This window comes from Pteronotus mesoamericanus, unplaced genomic scaffold, assembly GCF_021234165.1.
Source record: "Pteronotus mesoamericanus isolate MK-2021 breed Mesoamerican mustached bat unplaced genomic scaffold, CSHL_Meso_final contig_263, whole genome shotgun sequence".
Taxonomy (NCBI): Eukaryota; Metazoa; Chordata; class Mammalia; order Chiroptera; family Mormoopidae; genus Pteronotus; species Pteronotus mesoamericanus.
In genome coordinates, this window is record NW_026555112.1 from 63,324 (window position 1) to 82,338 (window position 19,015).

General features: G+C 58.1%; 4 protein-coding genes across 4 annotated transcripts; all 4 read right to left on the reverse strand.

Moving 5' to 3' along the window:
- Nucleotides 1-1,891: 1,891 nt before the first annotated feature.
- LOC129071295 (galectin-1-like) lies at nt 1,892-7,449 on the reverse strand. The gene is made up of 6 exons (XM_054574491.1): nt 7,365-7,449; nt 7,090-7,165; nt 4,862-4,928; nt 3,637-3,716; nt 2,305-2,476; nt 1,892-2,038 (listed from the first exon to the last, which is right to left on the reverse strand). Exons 1-6 carry the CDS (start codon nt 7,447-7,449, stop codon nt 1,892-1,894), a joined length of 627 nt encoding a protein of 208 aa, XP_054430466.1.
- Nucleotides 7,450-9,793: 2,344 nt separating this feature from the next.
- Nucleotides 9,794-12,364, reverse strand: LOC129071297 (galectin-1-like). Its single transcript, XM_054574492.1, has 3 exons — nt 12,258-12,364; nt 10,212-10,383; nt 9,794-9,940 (listed from the first exon to the last, which is right to left on the reverse strand). Exons 1-3 carry the CDS (start codon nt 12,362-12,364, stop codon nt 9,794-9,796), a joined length of 426 nt encoding a protein of 141 aa, XP_054430467.1.
- Nucleotides 12,365-12,723: 359 nt separating this feature from the next.
- On the reverse strand, nt 12,724-14,263 carry LOC129071298 (galectin-1-like). The gene is made up of 3 exons (XM_054574493.1): nt 14,247-14,263; nt 13,142-13,313; nt 12,724-12,870 (listed from the first exon to the last, which is right to left on the reverse strand). The coding sequence occupies exons 1-3, from the start codon at nt 14,261-14,263 to the stop codon at nt 12,724-12,726; spliced, it is 336 nt and encodes a 111-aa protein (XP_054430468.1).
- A 1,378-nt stretch (nt 14,264-15,641) lies between these two features.
- LOC129071245 (galectin-1-like) lies at nt 15,642-18,684 on the reverse strand. The gene is made up of 4 exons (XM_054574416.1): nt 18,624-18,684; nt 17,400-17,479; nt 16,068-16,239; nt 15,642-15,797 (listed from the first exon to the last, which is right to left on the reverse strand). The coding sequence occupies exons 1-4, from the start codon at nt 18,633-18,635 to the stop codon at nt 15,651-15,653; spliced, it is 411 nt and encodes a 136-aa protein (XP_054430391.1). The 5' UTR covers nt 18,636-18,684; the 3' UTR covers nt 15,642-15,650.
- Between the last annotated feature and the right edge of the window lie 331 nt (nt 18,685-19,015).

Here is a 19,015-nt window from a genome sequence, read left to right on the forward strand (position 1 = left end):
GTAACTTTTCACTATTCGGGATGATACCCATCACACTGAACGACGAAGGTCAGGGCTATTTCTTTTTGTTGAGAGAGAGGGGAAGAGGGGGAAATGAGAGGGAGAGAAACATCCGTCAGCTGCCTCTCAGCCTGCAATGCGGGCAGGAGCATGACCAGGAACCAAGCTGCAACCACTTGCTCGGGGGAAGGACACCTACCAGCTGAGCCACACCAGTCAGGGCTCGTTCACTGGATAGTGAGTCTTAAGAGAGGCGCAGGAGCCCTGGGTGGGCAGGCTCAGTTGCTTCCAGCATCGTCCCAATACTGCAAATTTGTCGGTTTGAGGTCACATATAAGAATCAAGCAAAGCATTCATACATAGGTGGAACAACAAATCAATGTTTCTCTCTCTCCGTTCCCCCGCCCCGCCCTCTCTAAAATCAAGTTTAAAAATAAGGGGCTAAGGACCCCAGCATTCACAGAGCCCTTACTGTGTGGCACGCACCACGGGTTCTTCTGCATTATTTCAGTTGAGCCTTGCAACAACCCCACAGGATCGATACCAGCATTGATGCAAATTCATATGTGAAGAAACTGAGGGTCAGAGAGGTTGAGTAACTGGTCTGAGGGCAAACCGCGATAGAGTGGGAGTCAAACACGGGTCTAATCTGAGGTGTTTCCTTCCTCCATGCACATTGGTCTTGTTCTTGCATTTCCCGGGCCTTCCTCGGGCTGGGTGCAGTCCGTTTCTGGTGTGTTGTGGGTGTCCGGCCGGTGTCGGGAGAATCAATGCGGGTGAACTCTGAGGGCCAGAGAAGGGCAGGGGGCGGACCCTTTTCCACAGCCCGGCAGAGGGCATCCCTCGCCCCTCGCAGCCAGACCGCAAAGCTCTTTCCCTCTGGCTGGTGGCTGCGGAGGCTTAGGAGAGCCTGGTGACTGGGCGAGGGTCACCGGAGCCCTGGCAAGCGTGCCCCACCCTCCGTGGCTCTCTCCCAGACACGGGCTCCCTCGGGGCCCCACTGGGGTGGCAGTCTTCCCCCCGAGATGGCCGACGTGTGAATAATGACCCTCATTTTCAGATGAAGAGATGACGGTTGGAGACAGAGAGGCCTCCCCAGGGTGCGCCGGCCGCCGCCGCCTGGCTGTCGTGCAGAGTGAGATTTTCCAGGCCCCCCTCCCCAGGCTCGGCTGAGTCCGGGACAGGCCAGGGCATCACGCCGTCACTCAGAACCTGCGTCCTCCTCTTCACACTGGGGTAGCAACGTCTCCAGAGGTAATGCGGCAGGAAGGAGACACCACTGTCTAGTGTTTCCCACGGGTCGCCAACTAAACGTGGCCTCCTCCACACATCTCACTTAACCCTCCCGGCAGGCCACGCGCCCCGAGTCCCCTCACGCGCACGCACAACCGAGGCTCAGGTCAGCTCCTGCTCACGAGGCCACACCGCGGGAGCCCCGCGCCTCCGTCGGGGGTCGGGACGAGCTCCTTCCGGTTCATGACAACAAATGAGGGGCCCAGTGACTCTTGTGTCTGTGCTGCCCCGGGCGCCATGGCATGAGTCAGCCTGTCCTTGCCTCTGCCCCGGGTGACGTTTCTTCAGCACCCTTGGAGCAGCTACCGTGTGCTGGGGCCCTCCGGGTTGGGAGCGGTTTGAGGGCAGGGACTAGGGCTCATTTAGTGGTGACCAAGCGCCCTCCTGGGCACTGAGCTCTCTTCCTGGCCCAGGAGATGCAGGGGAAGAAGATGTCACTGGCACTCAGTGGGTGTGCCTCAGGGACGTGAATAGAAGTGAAGGAAGGGGCAGAGCTGGGGGGTTGGGGCACCGTCCCTCTCACAGACACACACACACACAAATGAGGCTGGTTCAGAGGCAGCTGCCTTTATTAGGGCTTATGGGTTGTTGACTGGCTTCATTCAAAAGACACAGACTTGATCTTGATGTCACCTCCTGCTCCCACATAATCAACGGTATCCATGTTGAGGCGGTTGGGGAACTTGAATATGTGTCCATTTGGCAGCATGATGGTCAGCTCTGCTCTGTCGAACGTGAAGCACACCTTGGGGACGGAGAAGGGCGGTGAGCAGTGTTCCCCCACGTGAGAGCCGCAGCGCAGCCAGAGCCACGGGCCCTCTCAGCCCTTCCCTCCTGTAGCCCCGACAGCCCTTCTCCATCGGTGAGGCCAATGAGGCTGGGAAGGCCACGGATATCACAGCAGGTGAGGGAGCGATGGGATGTGGCAGGAACGAAGGGAATGGTCAGACCTAGATGCTAAGCCGAGCTGTGCTTCAGCCCACCCTGAGCCCTGCCCCTCTCCCCACCCACCTCTAGATCACATCCGGGCTCGAAGGGAAAGACAGGCTCCCGATGCTCCTGCTCCCAGTTGCCTGCTCTCCGGCTGTTGCACACAATGGTGTCGACGCCCGCCACTACCTTGGAGCGAGGATTGAAGTGCAGGCACAGGTTGTTGATATCTTTGCCCAAGTTCACCGCCCACCTAGGGGGTAACAGGTCGGAGAGGCTGAGGCCTCCTTGGCCAGCAGCAGGCCCTCCCCCTAACCGGTCTGTGCCGTTCAGTGCAGCCCCAGTCTGGGAGAACTCGCTGAGCTGGGAGACAGAAACCTGATTTTAGTTCTTGGCCCTGCCGCTGCCTTTTTGTGTCCCTGCCCCTCTCTGGGTCGCAGTTTCCTCATGTGTACACTGTGGACTGCACATGAAGGATCTCGACTGCACAGCCAATACCCTTGTAGACAGTAGTGTTTGCCCAGGCCCCTTGGTCAGAGTCGGAGGTCACCTCCAGATGGTGACTTCTGTGAGTGCAAGGGTTCAGTCTGCCTTGTATATCCGTGTAGCTGCGGTGCCCCGCGTGATGCAGCACAGGCCATAGGTTCTCAACACTGTGGCGGGAATAACGAATCATAACACTTTGCTAAGTGGAGGTCACAGCAATCCTTGCCCCTGAGGATTTGTAAAGAGTGAAATGAATAGTGCATGGAGGGTGTGGCTCCTTGAAAATGCCAGCCCTCCAGCTCCTCCTCACAGAGCCAGCCTCTCGCACACTCCACACAAGACCCCTCCCCAATATTTTGGTTTCCTGAGTAACCGAGGCTCAATGCCATTGGTTGACTAGTCCAATGTCAGTCCCAGCGCTGCTGAGAAAACAGACCGGCGAGCTGAATGATGAGCGAAGGAAGGACCCATGGAGTGAAAGGTTGAGTGAGTCAAGAAACCAGAGAAGAGGAACCTCAGAGAAGAGGCCTCGGAGAGACAGCCTCAGGCACGGCAAGCCCTCCCATTCCCTCTCCCAGCTCTCCTGGCAGCCTCGGGTCCCACCCTCAGCTGAGAGGCAGGCGCAAGCTGAGGTAGGTGATGGGGCCACAGCTGGTTTACTTTCAGAGGCTCCAGCGTGGAGGGGAGGAGAGGGGAATAATAATGGTGTAGGGGCATCCAGATTCCGCAGAGGAAGAGGCTCCTACAGAAAAAGTAGCTTTCGCGGCTGCCGGAATAAGTCCTGCCACCCACCGCCTGAGAGTCAGGGAGGAGTGGGGCCTGGCCAGCCAGGCTGCGACCGCTACTGGACCTCCGGAAGGACCCTGGGGCCCCGAGCCCAACCTACGCAGCCCGCCTTCCCCGCTAATCCCGCCTTGGTCCTCTTACTGTTTAGGGTTGCGGTCCACCTCCAACTGCACTCGAACGCTCTGCCCTGGATGGAGTTTAATGTTGTTGATGATCATACTCTGCATGGAGAAGACCCCACCCAGGACGTTTACAGGAGGCAGTGACATGAGAGTGGGGTGGGGTCGCCCCCACCCTGGACCCTCTGACCTGGACAAGCCCTGGGGAACTCGGGGGAAAGTTCTAGCCTTTCCTTCTCTGTGTGGTCCCGGTCAAGTCCCTACTCACAACCTTGTCAGTTTCCCCTCTGTAACATGAGTGAGGTTCCAGAAGCCAAGATTAGAAGTTTTCTTGGTTCGGCTTGGAGATCTGGGATTCAGAGTGCCCTGTTACCCCAGGTAATGGATGGAGAGAAGGAGACTCTTTGTGAGGGAGGGAGATGATGGCAAAGAAAAGGTGAATGGAGGTGTCATCCCCTCTGCTGGAGAGGAAGGGGCCTATCCCCGTCCAGCCCTTCTGCAGAGAGGGGCGGGGGACCCCGTGCAGGGCCAGGCCCCTCCACAGAAGGGAGAGTGGCCTCGGCCGGAATCGGCAGCGTGGCTGCCTGGGTCCACAAGATTGAATGCACAGGTAAACTGCACGTGAGTCCTTCCTTCTGCCTGAAACTTGAACCCGTTCCCTTGGGGCCTGAGGAAGATTCCTGCCTCCTTCTGTCCCCCTCAGCAGAAAGGCCACGTCCCCACCCGACCAGCCTGGACAGAACCACCCTCCACGCACTAACCCAGGCAGACCCCTCCCAGGCAGGCTGTCTCAGGCCCTGGCAGGTTCCACAGCTCTCCAGAGCACAGGGTGAGTGCCAGGCCCGGTGACTGGGGACAGCAGTATGGGGGAGGGGGCAGGAGGCTCCCTGGGGTGGAGGAGAGGGGGAAGGGACTGTGGCCCGAGTCACCGGAATGGCCCCGCCCCAGCTGGGCACAGCCTTCCCCCTCAAGCTTTTCAGAGAGCTGCAGAATGTCAGTCCTTGGTACAGCTAACTGCTGGCAGACCCTGGAGGAATCCAGACAGTTCTTAACCCAGAGAAAGCCTTGGGGGACCACGGTGCCTACGCCCATCTTAGAGATGTGGTCACTAAGGCCCAGGAGAGAGAAGATGCTTGCCCAAGTCTACACCGCCAGGAGTAGAACCTAGAGCTGCATCTGTCCCCCACTCTACTCGCCTGTCACCCTCTACGCCACCCAGAGCCTTGGGGCTGGGTCCCCACACTCACCGCCTGAGCCATGGCTGAGGACAGGAGGGTCGTGTGGACTGAGTGACCAACTGTCTGAAGATTCCACCTGAGAGAAGGGCAATGGGCCCTTTAAACTGGACCAGACCCAGGCAGGTCCCGCCCCTGAAAGCTCAGCCAATTGTTAGTCAGGACAGGGCTGGGACCCGCTGGAGGCGGAGTCACTAATTTTGAAGACAGCTCCTCAGTGGAACTGATGGATGATTAGTGACCCCTGTTCCATTGCTTCGTAGCCCCTCCCCCAGGTTCCTGGCTCCCTCTCTCATTCTCCTCCATCTCTCTCACACCCCCTTAAAAAGAAAAAAAGAATACTTGTGCTGTGGCCAGGACTGGTAAAACCAATGGAAAAGAGTGGGAGGGTGAGCTAGGCCCACGAGTCGGTGAGAAGGGGCTTAGGGCCTGAAGTCTGAGCTCAGGACGTGCCTAGGGAAGACTGCAGAGGAGACGAGGGCCCCTCAGGAAATTAGAGCTGGGGTTCCTGAAGCTGCACCTTGACAGGGCCCCGGAGTGAGTCCCTCTGGGGGCCTATGCAGAGGGCCCGGGGCCACCAACCACAAAGCCCCAGCCCCTCCCAGGCCTCCCTCCCCTAGCTCCGGAAGCCAGGACTGTGGCAGCTGCACAGGCTTCTCACTAACTGCTGCGCCTGAAGCCTGAGCCTGTGACCTCAGCCTACGGCCCAGCTCACTCCCCGCTGGTGCTGCGGGGAGATGGCGGACGCCCTGTGAACTACTAGTGGGCTCCTGAGTATTAAGGGGGTGCCGCACCGGACCTATGATGATGATTCTCTGATATACACTCTCTAGGCCCCCCCTGGCTCTATCCAGGTTAGCTGTCTCACCCATGCTAATGTTACTCAACTCAATCTCGCAGACAAACAGAAATCTGGCTCCCAGCTAATGTCACCCATGAATGGGAAGACCCAGGAGGCCTGGCCGCCCTCTACCGTGCCCCCTTCCAAGAGAGGGTGCGGGGCTTCCTAGGAACCCTCATCGCCTGCATTGTTCCTGCTACCATCACAGCTGCCTCCGCGGCAGCAGCTGCCACTGCCCTAACAGGGTCTGCCCTAACCGCCCACTCTGATGATGTCCTTCTCACCAACGCCACTCAGAATGATCCAGCAAACCCGTATTGACCAAGAGACCCTTTCCAGGCTCTCAGCCATAGAATCGGCCGCAATATGGCTGGGAGAACGGCAGGGTGCTCTTGTCACTTGTCAACAGCTTATGTGGGACCCAGGTTTGTCTAAACTGTGCGTGACCCCCTGGAACAGAACTTTCTCCAGCACTCTTGGGAGGAGCTTCACCATTGCCTTATGGGGCCTTTTCTGCTAACCTTAAGGGACAAATGGATCAGCTCCAGCTTGAAATGTGCCAACAGCTCCAGGACATTAAATGGCTCATTGAACAGAAGGTCTTTCAGATCCTGCATGACATCCTCCGATGTCTCAATCAGAAAAACCGGTTAGAGGGAATGAATTTATGTGTTTGGATCACGGGGGCCACAGGATGCCTCCTGACTGTTGTCTTTTGTGCTTTGAGAAGCATTTGCAAATTGTTCTCCAGGGATCGAGTACATGAAAAGAAGGGAGCAAGCTTCATCGGACTTCCTAACGGGTCTGCCTTAACAAACAAAAACGGGGGAGATGTTAGGGACTGCTTTGCCTGGTATCAGGAACTGTAGCCCCGGACGAGACACGCCCTGCCTGCAAGCCTCCAGGGGAAAGCCAGGAATGCCGGGAGGCGCATGACCCGATAGTAGAACCAAGAGTTCCAGGGGGATATCTAGCCTAAGAGTGCATTAGTTTTACGGCAGCGTGCTTTGCTTAGCACTGCCCGGATAAGGAAAGATCGGGTGCCTGACTTGAAGGCAGGGGAAAAGATCCCTGAGGCCCTGAACTTTGGCTTAGAGACCATCTGGCAGAATAAATCTGACAGAACCCAACCCAAGACTGCTCTACGTGATCCTTTTGTCTTCCTGTATAGCCTTCTGACCTGGATGGATGAACTTTGCAAGTACGCTGTGCACCCCTGCACATATCATTCTCAATAAAGCCATCGCAGAGAAGGGTTCGGGTCATTCTCCACGACAAGGGTTCGCCACCGCCTCTTCGTGACAGGCAAATAGTGGCTGGTACAATTTATCTCTTCATCCGCAACGGATGGGAGGAGACTGCGGGATGAAGTACAACTCTCATGGAAGCTTCAGCCCACCACAGCCGGGGGCCCTCCCGGAGCCGTTTCCTCCTATATTCCTGGCCGCCCTTCTCCACGGGAGAGACAATTGGGGCTGGGAAGGAGGAGACACAGCAGGTGAGGGAGGGAGGGGATATCTCTGGGAGGAAGGGGTAGGTGGGACCTTGGTCTCTAGATGCTAAGCCCAGCTCTGCTCCAGCCCACCCTGCGCCCTGCCCCTCTCCCCACCCACCTCTACCACGCTTTGGGCTGGAAGGGGAAGCCAGACTCCACCTGCTCCCGCTAACAGGCACCTGCTCTCCTGCTGCTGCACTCAATGGTGTTGACGCCCGCCAGCGTCTTGAAGCGAGGACTGAAGTGCAGGCACAGGTTGTCCATACCTTTGCCCAAGTTCACTGCCCACCCAGGGGGTACCAGGTGGGTGGGGCTGAGGCCTCCTGGGCCTGCTACAGCCCCTCCCCTCCCCAGTCTTGCCATTCAGTGCAGCCTATGCCTGGGAGAACTCACTGAGCTGGGAGACAGAAACCTGATTTTTGCGCTTGGCCCTGCCGCCACATTGCTGTGTCCCTGCCCCTCTTGGGGTCTCCGTTTCCTCATCTGCACACTGTGGACTGCCCGAGGGGGGTCCCTGAGGGTCCAGTTGTGCTAACACCCGAGACTCTTTTTTTCAGTTGTTTTTTTTTTTTAAAAGATTTCATTTATTTCTTTTGAGAGAGAACGGAAGGAAAAGAGAGAGGGAGAGAAACATCAATGCATGGTTGCAAGCAGTCTCCTCCGTAGGGGACCGGGCCAGCAACCCAGGCATGTGTTGCGACTGGGAATTGAACTAGTAACTTTTCACTATTCGGGATGATACCCATCACACTGAACGACGAAGGTCAGGGCTATTTCTTTTTGTTGAGAGAGAGGGGAAGAGGGGGAAATGAGAGGGAGAGAAACATCCGTCAGCTGCCTCTCAGCCTGCAATGCGGGCAGGAGCATGACCAGGAACCAAGCTGCAACCACTTGCTTGGGGGAAGGACACCTACCAGCTGAGCCACACCAGTCAGGGCTCGTTCACTGGATAGTGAGTCTTAAGAGAGGCGCAGGAGCCCTGGGTGGGCAGGCTCAGTTGCTTCCAGCATCGTCCCAATACTGCAAATTTTCGGTATGAGGTCACATATAAGAATCAAGCAAAGCATTCATACATAGGTGGAACAACAAATCAATGTTTCTCTCTCTCCGTTCCCCCCGCCCCGCCCTCTCTAAAATCAAGTTTAAAAATAAGGGGCTAAGGACCCCAGCATTCACAGAGCCCTTACTGTGTGGCACGCACCACGGGTTCTTCTGCATTATTTCAGTTGAGCCTTGCAACAACCCCACAGGATCGATACCAGCATTGATGCAAATTCATATGTGAAGAAACTGAGGGTCAGAGAGGTTGAGTAACTGGTCTGAGGGCAAACCGCGATAGAGTGGGAGTCAAACACGGGTCTAATCTGAGGTGTTTCCTTCCTCCATGCACATTGGTCTTGTTCTTGCATTTCCCGGGCCTTCCTCGGGCTGGGTACAGTCCGTTTCTGGTGTGTTGTGGGTGTCCGGCCGGTGTCGGGAGAATCAATGCGGGTGAACTCTGAGGGCCAGAGAAGGGCAGGGGGCGGACCCTTTTCCACAGCCCGGCAGAGGGCATCCCTCGCCCCTCGCAGCCAGACCGCGAAGTGCTTTCCCTCTGGCTGGCGGCTGCGGAGGCGTAGGAGAGCCGGGCGACTGGGCGAGGGTCACCGGAGCCCTGGCAAGCGTGCCCCACCCTCCGTGGCTCTCTCACAGACACGGGCTCCCTCGGGGCCCCACTGGGGTGGCTGTCTTCCCCCCGAGATGGCCGACGTGTGAATAATGACCCTCATTTTCAGATGAAGAGATGACGGTTGGAGACAGAGAGGCCTCCCCGGGGTGCGCCGGCCGCCGCCGCCTGGCTGTCGTGCAGAGTGAGATTTTCCAGGCCCCCCTCCCCAGGCTCGGCTGAGTCCGGGACAGGCCAGGGCATCACGCCGTCACTCAAACCTGCGTCCTCCTCTTCACACTGGGGTAGCAACGTCTCCAGAGGTAGTGCGGCAGGAAGGAGACACCACTGTCTAGTGCTTCCCACGGGTCGCCAACTAAACGTGGCCGCCTCCACACATCTCACTTAACCCTCACGGCAGGCCACGCGCCCCGAGTCCCCTCACGCGCACGCACAACCGAGGCTCAGGTCAGCTACTGCTCACGAGGCCACACCGCGGGAGCCCCGCGCCTCCGTCGGGGGGTCGGGACGAGCTCCTTCCGGTTCATGACAACAAATGAGGGGCCCAGTGACTCTTGTGTCTGTGCTGCCCCGGGCGCCATGGCATGAGTCAGCCTGTCCTTGCCTCTGCCCCGGGTGACGTTTCTTCAGCACCCTTGGAGCAGCTACCGTGTGCTGGGGCCCTCGGGGTTGGGAGCGGTTTGAGGGCAGGGACTAGGGCTCATTTAGTGGTGACCAAGCGCCCTCCTGGGCACTGAGCTCTCTTCCTGGCCCAGGAGATGCAGGGGAAGAAGATGTCACTGGCACTCAGTGGGTGTGCCTCAGGGACGTGAATAGAAGTGAAGGAAGGGGCAGAGCTGGGGGGTTGGGGCACCGTCCCTCTCACAGACACACACACACACACAAATGAGGCCGGTTCAGAGGCAGCTGCCTGTATTAGGGCTTATGGGTTGTTGACTGGCTTCATTCAAAGGACACAGACTTGATCTCGATGTCACCTCCTGCTCCCATGTAATCGACGGTCTCCACTTTGACGCGGTTGGGGAACTTGAATATGTGTCCATTTGGCAGCTTGATGATCAGCTCTGCCTTGTCGAAGGTGATGCACACCTTGGGGGCAGAGAAGGGCGGTGAGCAGTGTTCCCCAACGTGGGAGCCGCAGCGCAGCCACAGCCACGGGCGCTCCCCGAGCCCTTCCCTCCTGTAGCCCCGACAGCCCTTCTCCATGGGTGAGGCCAATGCAGCTGGGAAGGTGACAACTCATCAGGTGAGGGAGGGAGGGAATATCTCCAGGAGGAAGGGATAGGTGGGACCTGGTCTCTAGATGCTAAGCCCAGCTCTGCTCCAGCCCACCCTGCGTCCTGCCCCACTCCCCACCCACCTCTACCACGCTTCCGGGCTCGAAGGGGAAGGCAGACTCCACCTGCTCCCGCTCCCAGGCACCTGCTCTCCGGCTGCTGCACTCAATGGTGTTAACGCCCGCCAGTGCCTTGAAGTGAGGACTGAAGTGCAGGCACAGGTTGTCAATATCTTTGCCCAAGTTCACCGCCCACCTAGCGGGTACCAGGTGGGAGGGGCTGAGGCCTCCTGGGCCTGCTACAGCACCTCCCCTCCCCAGTCTGTACCATTCAGTGCAGCCTCTCACATTCAGTGCAGCCTCTGCCTGGGAGAACTCACTGAGCTGGGAGACAGAAACCTGATTTTCGCGCTTGGCCCTGCCGCCGCCTTGCTGTGTCCCTGCCCGTCTCGGGGTCTCCGTTTCCTCATCTGCACACTGTGGACTGCCCGAGGGGGGTCCCTGTGGGTCCAGTTGTGCTAACACCCGAGACCCTTTTTTTCAGTTTTTTTTTTTTAAAGATTTCATTTATTTCTTTTGAGAGAGAACGGAAGGAAAAGAGAAAGAGAGGGAGAGAAACATCAATGCATGGTTGCAAGCAGTCTCCTCCGTAGGGGACCGGGCCAGCAACCCAGGCATGTGTCGCGACGGGGAATCGAACTAGTAACTTTTCACTTTTCGGGATGATACCCATCACACTGAACGACGAAGGTCAGGGCTATTTCTTTTTGTTGAGAGAGAGGGGAAGAGGGGGGAAATGAGAGGGAGAGAAACATCCGTCAGCTGCCTCTCAGCCTGCAATGCGGGCAGGAGCATGACCAGGAACCAAGCTGCAACCACTTGCTCGGGGGGAAGGACACCTACCAGCTGAGCCACACCAGTCAGGGCTCGTTCACTGGATAGTGAGTCTTAAGAGAGGCGCAGGAGCCCTGGGTGGGCAGGCTCAGTTGCTTCCAGCATCGTCCCAATACTGCAAATTTGTCGGTTTGAGGTCACATATAAGAATCAAGCAAAGCATTCATACATAGGTGGAACAACAAATCAATGTTTCTCTCTCTCCGTTCCCCCGCCCCGCCCTCTCTAAAATCAAGTTTAAAAATAAGGGGCTAAGGACCCCAGCATTCACAGAGCCCTTACTGTGTGGCACGCACCACGGGTTCTTCTGCATTATTTCAGTTGAGCCTTGCAACAACCCCACAGGATCGATACCAGCATTGATGCAAATTCATATGTGAAGAAACTGAGGGTCAGAGAGGTTGAGTAACTGGTCTGAGGGCAAACCGCGATAGAGTGGGAATCAAACACGGGTGTAATCTGAGGTGTTTCCTTCCTCCATGCACATTGGTCTTGTTCTTGCATTTCCCGGGCCTTCCTCGGGCTGGGTGCAGTCCGTTTCTGGTGTGTTGTGGGTGTCCGGCCGGTGTCGGGAGAATCAATGCGGGTGAACTCTGAGGGCCAGAGAAGGGCAGGGGGCGGACCCTTTTCCACAGCCCGGCAGAGGGCATCCCTCGCCCCTCGCAGCCAGACCGCGAAGTGCTTTCCCTCTGGCTGGCGGCTGCGGAGGCGTAGGAGAGCCGGGCGACTGGGCGAGGGTCACCGGAGCCCTGGCAAGCGTGCCCCACCCTCCGTGGCTCTCTCACAGACACGGGCTCCCTCGGGGCCCCACTGGGGTGGCAGTCTTCCCCCCGAGATGGCCGACGTGTGAATAATGACCCTCATTTTCAGATGAAGAGATGACGGTTGGAGACAGAGAGGCCTCCCCGGGGTGCGCCGGCCGCCGCCGCCTGGCTGTCGTGCAGAGTGAGATTTTCCAGGCCCCCCTCCCCAGGCTCGGCTGAGTCCGGGACAGGCCAGGGCATCACGCCGTCACTCAGAACCTGCGTCCTCCTCTTCACACTGGGGTAGCAACGTCTCCAGAGGTAGTGCGGCAGGAAGGAGACACCACTGTCTAGTGCTTCCCACGGGTCGCCAACTAAACGTGGCCTCCTCCACACATCTCACTTAACCCTCCCGGCAGGCCACGCGCCCCCGAGTCCCCTCACGCGCACGCACAACCGAGGCTCAGGTCAGCTCCTGCTCACGAGGCCACACCGCGGGAGCCCCGCGCCTCCGTCGGGGGTCGGGACGAGCTCCTTCCGGTTCATGACAACAAATGAGGGGCCCAGTGACTCTTGTGTCTGTGCTGCCCCGGGCGCCATGGCATGAGTCAGCCTGTCCTTGCCTCTGCCCCGGGTGACGTTTCTTCAGCACCCTTGGAGCAGCTACCGTGTGCTGGGGCCCTCGGGGTTGGGAGCGGTTTGAGGGCAGGGACTAGGGCTCATTTAGTGGTGACCAAGCGCCCTCCTGGGCACTGAGCTCTCTTCCTGGCCCAGGAGATGCAGGGGAAGAAGATGTCACTGGCACTCAGTGGGTGTGCCTCAGGGACGTGAATAGAAGTGAAGGAAGGGGCAGAGCTGGGGGGTTGGGGCACCGTCCCTCTCACAGACACACACACACACAAATGAGGCCGGTTCAGAGGCAGCTGCCTTTATTAGGGCTTATGGGTTGTTGACTGGCTTCATTCAAAGGACACAGACTTGATCTCGATGTCACCTCCTGCTCCCAGATAATCGACGGTCTCCACTTTGACGCGGTTGGGGAACTTGAATATGTGTCCATTTGGCAGCTTGATGATCAGCTCTGCCTTGTCGAAGGTGATGCACACCTTGGGGGCAGAGAAGAGCGGTGAGCAGTGTTCCCCAACGTGGGAGCCGCAGCGCAGCCACAGCCACGGGCGCTCCCCGAGCCCTTCCCTCCTGTAGCCCCGACAGCCCTTCTCCATGGGTGAGGCCTATGCGGCTGGGAAGGTGACAACTCAGCAGGTGAGGGAGGGAGGGAATATCTCCAGGAGGAAGGGGTAGGTGGGACCTGGTCTCTAGATGCTAAGCCCAGCTCTGCTCCAGCCCACCCTGCGTCCTGCCCCACTTCCCACCCACCTCTACCACGCTTCCGGGCTCGAAGGGGAAGGCAGACTCCCGATGCTCCCGCTCCCAGGCACCTGCTCTCCGGCTGCTGCACTCAATGGTGTTAATGCCCGCCAGTGCCTTGAAGTGAGGACTGAAGTGCAGGCACAGGTTGTCGATATCTTTGCCGAAGTTCACCGCCCACCTAGCGGGTACCAGGTGGGAGGGGCTGAGGCCTCCTGGGCCTGCTACAGCACCTCCCCTCCCCAGTCTGTACCATTCAGTGCAGCCTCTCACATTCAGTGCAGCCTCTGCCTGGGAGAACTCACTGAGCTGGGAGACAGAAACCTGATTTTCGCGCTTGGCCCTGCCGCCGCCTTGCTGTGTCCCTGCCCGTCTCGGGGTCTCCGTTTCCTCATCTGCACACTGTGGACTGCCCGAGGGGGGTCCCTGTGGGTCCAGTTGTGCTAACACCCGAGACCCTTTTTTTCAGTTTTTTTTTTTTAAAGATTTCATTTATTTCTTTTGAGAGAGAACGGAAGGAAAAGAGAAAGAGAGGGAGAGAAACATCAATGCATGGTTGCAAGCAGTCTCCTCCGTAGGGGACCGGGCCAGCAACCCAGGCATGTGTCGCGACGGGGAATCGAACTAGTAACTTTTCACTTTTCGGGATGATACCCATCACACTGAACGACGAAGGTCAGGGCTATTTCTTTTTGTTGAGAGAGAGGGGAAGAGGGGGAAATGAGAGGGAGAGAAACATCCGTCAGCTGCCTCTCAGCCTGCAATGCGGGCAGGAGCATGACCAAAAACCAAGCTGCAACCACTTGCTTGGGGGAAGGACACCTACCAGCTGAGCCACACCAGTCAGGGCTCGTTCACCGGTAAGTGAGTCTTAAGAGAGGCGCAGGAGCCCTGGGTGGGCAGGCTCAGTTGTTTCCAGCATCGTCCCAATACTGCAAATTTGTCGGTTTTAGGTCACATATAAGAATCAAGCAAAGCATTCATACATAGGTGGAACAACAAATCAATGTTTCTCTCTCTCCGTTCCCCCCGACCCGCCCTCTCTAAAATCAAGTTTAAAAATAAGGGGCTAAGGACCCCAGCATTCACAGAGCCCTTACTGTGTGGCACGCACCACGGGTTCTTCTGCATTAGTTCAGTTGAGCCTTGCAACAACCCCACAGGATCGATACCAGCATTGATGCAAATTCATATGTGAAGAAACTGAGGGTCAGAGAGGTTGAGTAACTGGTCTGAGGGCAAACCGCGATAGAGTGGGAGTCAAACATGGGTCTAATCTGAGCTGTTTCCTTCCTCCATGCACATTGGTCTTGTTCTTGCATTTCCCGGGCCTTCCTCGGGCTGGGTACAGTCCGTTTCTGGTGTGTTGTGGGTGTCCGGCCGGTGTCGGGAGAATCAATGCGGGTGAACTCTGAGGGCCAGAGAAGGGCAGGGGGCGGACCCTTTTCCACAGCCCGGCAGAGGGCATCCCTCGCCCCTCGCAGCCAGACCGCGAAGTGCTTTCCCTCTGGCTGGTGGCTGCGGAGGCTTAGGAGAGCCGGGCGACTGGGAGAGGGTCACCGGAGCCCTGGCAAGCGTGCCCCACCCTCCGTGGCTCTCTCACAGACACGGGCTCCCTCGGGGCCCCACTGGGGTGGCAGTCTTCCCCCCGAGATGGCCGACGTGTGAATAATGACCCTCATTTTCAGATGAAGAGATGACGGTTGGAGACAGAGAGGCCTCCCCAGGGTGCGCCGGCCGCCGCCGCCTGGCTGTCGTGCAGAGTGAGATTTTCCAGGCCCCCCTCCCCAGGCTCGGCTGAGTCCGGGACAGGCCAGGGCATCACGCCGTCACTCAGAACCTGCGTCCTCCTCTTCACACTGGGGTAGCAACGTCTCCAGAGGTAGTGCGGCAGGAAGGAGACACCACTGTCTAGTGTTTCCCACGGGTCGCCAACGAAACGTGGCCTCCTCCACACATCTCACTTAACCCTCACGGCAGGCCACGCGCCCCGAGTCCCCTCACGCGCACGCACAACCGAGGCTCAGGTCAGCTCCTGCTCACGAGGCCACACCGCGGGAGCCCCGCGCCTCCGTCGGGGGGTCGGGACGAGCTCCTTCCGGTTCATGACAACAAATGAGGGGCCCAGTGACTCTTGTGTCTGTGCTGCCCCGGGCGCCATGGCATGAGTCAGCCTGTCCTTGCCTCTGCCCCGGGTGACGTTTCTTCAGCACCCTTGGAGCAGCTACCGTGTGCTGGGGCCCTCCGGGTTGGGAGCGGTTTGAGGGCAGGGACTAGGGCTCATTTAGTGGTGACCAAGCGCCCTCCTGGGCACTGAGCTCTCTTCCTGGCCCAGGAGATGCAGGGGAAGAAGATGTCACTGGCACTCAGTGGGTGTGCCTCAGGGACGTGAATAGAAGTGAAGGAAGGGGCAGAGCTGGGGGGTTGGGGCACCGTCCCTCTCACAGACACACACACACAAATGAGGCCGGTTCAGAGGCAGCTGCCTTTATTAGGGCCTATGGGTTGTTGACTGGCTTCATTCAAAGGACACAGACTTGATCTCGATGTCACCTCCTGCTCCCACGTAATCGACGGTCTCCATGTTGAGACGGTTCGGAAACTTGAATGTGTGTCCATCTGGCAGCTTGATGGTCAGCTCTGCCTTGTCGAAGGTGATGCACACCTTGGGGACGGAGAAGGGCGGTGAGCAGTGTTCCCCAACGTGGGAGCCACAGCGTAGCCACAGCCACGGGCCCTCCCGAGCCCTTCCCTCCTGTACCCCGAAAGCCCTTCCTCATTGGTGAAGCGAATGGGGCTGGGAAGAAGAAGACACAGCAGGTGATGGAGGGAGGGGATGTGGCAGCGTTGAAGGTAAAGGTGGGACCTAAATCTCTAGATGCTAAGCCCAGTTCTGCTCCAGACCACCCAGCGCCCTGCCCCTCTCCCCACTCACCTCTACCACGCTTCCGGGCTCGAACGGGAAGACAGGCTCCCACTGCTCCTGCTCCCAGGCGCCTGCTCTCCGGCTGTTGCACACAATGGCGTCGACGCCCGCCAGTTCCTTGAAGCGAGGATTGAAGTGCAGGCACAGGTTGTCAATATCTTTGCCCAAGTTCACCGCCCACCTAGCGGGTATCAGGTGGGAGCGGCTGAGGCCTCCTCCGCCAGAAGCAGGCCCTCCCCCTAACCGGTCTGTGCCGTTCAGTGCAGCCCCTGTCTGGGAGAACTCGCTGAGCTGGGAGACAGAAACCTGATTTTAGCGCTTGGCCCTGCCGCTGCCTTGCTGTGTCCCTGGCCCTGTCTGGGTCGCAGTTTCCTCATGTGTACACTGTGGACTGCACATGAAGGATCTCGACTGCACAGCCAATACCCTTGTAGACAGTAGTGTTTGCCCAGGCCCCTTGGTCAGAGTCGGAGGTCACCTCCAGATGGTGACTTCTGTGAGTGCAAGGGTTCAGTCTGCCTTGTATATCCGTGTAGCTGCGGTGCCCCGCGTGATGCAGCACAGGCCATAGGTTCTCAACACTGTGGCGGGAATAACGAATCATAACACTTTGCTAAGTGGAGGTCACAGCAATCCTTGCCCCTGAGGATTTGTAAAGAATGAAATGAATAGTGCATGGAGGGTGTGGCTCCTTGAAAATGCCAGCCCTCCAGCTCCTCCTCACAGAGCCAGCCTCTCGCACACTCCACACAAGACCCCTCCCCAATATTTTGGTTTCCTGAGTAACCGAGGCTCAATGCCATTGGTTGACTAGTCCAATGTCAGTCCCAGCGCTGCTGAGAAAACAGACGGGCCAGCTGAATGATGAGTGAAGGAAGGACCAATGGAGTGAAAGGTTGAGTGAGTCAAGAAACCGGAGAAGAGGAACCTCAGAGAAGAGGCCTCGGAGAGACAGCCTCAGGCACGGCAAGCCCTCCCATTCCCTCTCCCAGCTCTCCTGGCAGCCTCGGGTCCCACCCTCAGCTGAGAGGCAGGCGCAAGCTGAGGTAGGTGATGGGGCCACAGCTGGTTTACTTTCAGAGGCTCCAGCGTGGAGGGGAGGAGAGGGGAATAATAATGGTGTAGGGGCATCCAGATTCCGCAGAGGAAGAGGCTCCTACAGAAAAAGTAGCTTTCGCGGCTGCCGGAATAAGTTCTGCCACCCACCGCCTGAGAGTCAGGGAGGAGTGGGGCCTGGCCAGCCAGGCTGCGACCGCTACTGGACCTCCGGAAGGACCCTGGGGCCCCGAGCCCAGCCTCCGCAGCCCGCCTTCCCCGCTAATCCCGCCTTGGCCCCCTTACTGTTCAGGGTTGCGGTCCACCTCCAACTGCACTCGAACGCTCTGCCCTGGATGGAGTTTAATGTTGTTGAAGGCCACACCCTGTATGGAGAAGACCCCACCCAGGAGGTTTCCTGGAGGCAGTGACTTTGAAGTTGGGTGGGGTCGCCCCCACCCTGGACCCTCCGACCTGGACAAGCCCTGGGGAACCCGGGGGAAAGTTCTAGCCTTTCTTTCTCTGTGTTGTCCCGGTCAAGTCCCTACTCACAACCTTGTCAGTTTCCCCTCTGTAACATGAGTGAGGTTCCAGAAGCCAAGATTAAAAGTTTTCTTGGTTCGGCTTGGAGATCTGGGATTCAGAGTGCCCTGTTACCCCAGGTAATGGATGGAGAGAAGGAGACTCTTTGTGAGTGAGGGAGATGATGGCAAAGAAAAGGTGAATGGAGGTGTCATCCCCTCTGCTGGAGAGGAAGGGGCCTATCCCCGTCCAGCCCTTCTGCAGAGAGGGGCGGGGGACCCCGTGCAGGGCCAGGCCCCTCCACAGAAGGGAGAGTGGCTCGGCCGGAATCGGCAGCGTGGCTGCCTGGGTCCACAAGATTGAATGCACAGGTAAACTGCACGTGAGTCCTTCCTTCTGCCTGAAACTTGAACCCGTTCCTTCGGGGCCTGAGGAAGATTCCTGCCTCCTTCTGTCCCCCTCAGCAGAAAGGCCACGTCCCCACCCGACCAGCCTGGACAGAACCACCCTCCACGCACTAACCCAGGCAGACCCCTCCCAGGCAGGCTGTCTCAGGCCCTGGCAGGTTCCACAGCTCTCCAGAGCACAGGGTGAGTGCCAGGCCCGGTGACTGGGGACAGCAGTATGGGGGAGGGGGCAGGAGGCTCCCTGGGGTGGAGGAGAGAGGGAAGGGACTGTGGCCCGAGTCACCGGAATGGCCCCGCCCCAGCTGGGCACAGCCTTCCCCCTCAAGCTTTTCAGAGAGCTGCAGAATGTCAGTCCTTGGTACAGCTAACTGCTGGCAGACCCTGGAGGAATCCAGACAGTTCTTAACCCAGAGAAAGCCTTGGGGGACCACGGTGCCTACGCCCATCTTAGAGATGTGGTCACTAAGGCCCAGGAGAGAGAAGATGCTTGCCCAAGTCTACACCGCCAGGAGTAGAACCTAGAGCTGCATCTGTCCCCCACTCTACTCGCCTGTCACCCCCTACGCCACCCAGAGCCTTGGGGCTGGGTCCCCACACTCACCGCCTGAGCCATGACTTAGGACAGGAGAAGGGTCCTGTGGGCTGAGCAACCAGCTGTCTTAAGATTTCACCTGAGAGAAGGGCAATGGGCCCTTTAAACTGGACCAGACCCAGGCAGGTCCCGCCCCTGAAAGCTCAGCCAATTGTAAGTCAGGACAGGGCTGGAGGCGGAATCAATGGAATTCTGGAGGCAGCTCTGGGGTTGACCTGACCAATAGATTAGTGACCCCTGGTCCATTGCTTCGTAGCCCCTCCCCCAGGTTCCTGGCTCCCTCTCTCATTCTCCTCCATCTCTCTCACACCCCCTTAAAAAGAAAAAAAGAATACTTGTGCTGTGGCCAGGACTGGTAAAACCAATGGAAAAGAGTTGGAGGGTGAGCTAGGCCCACGAGT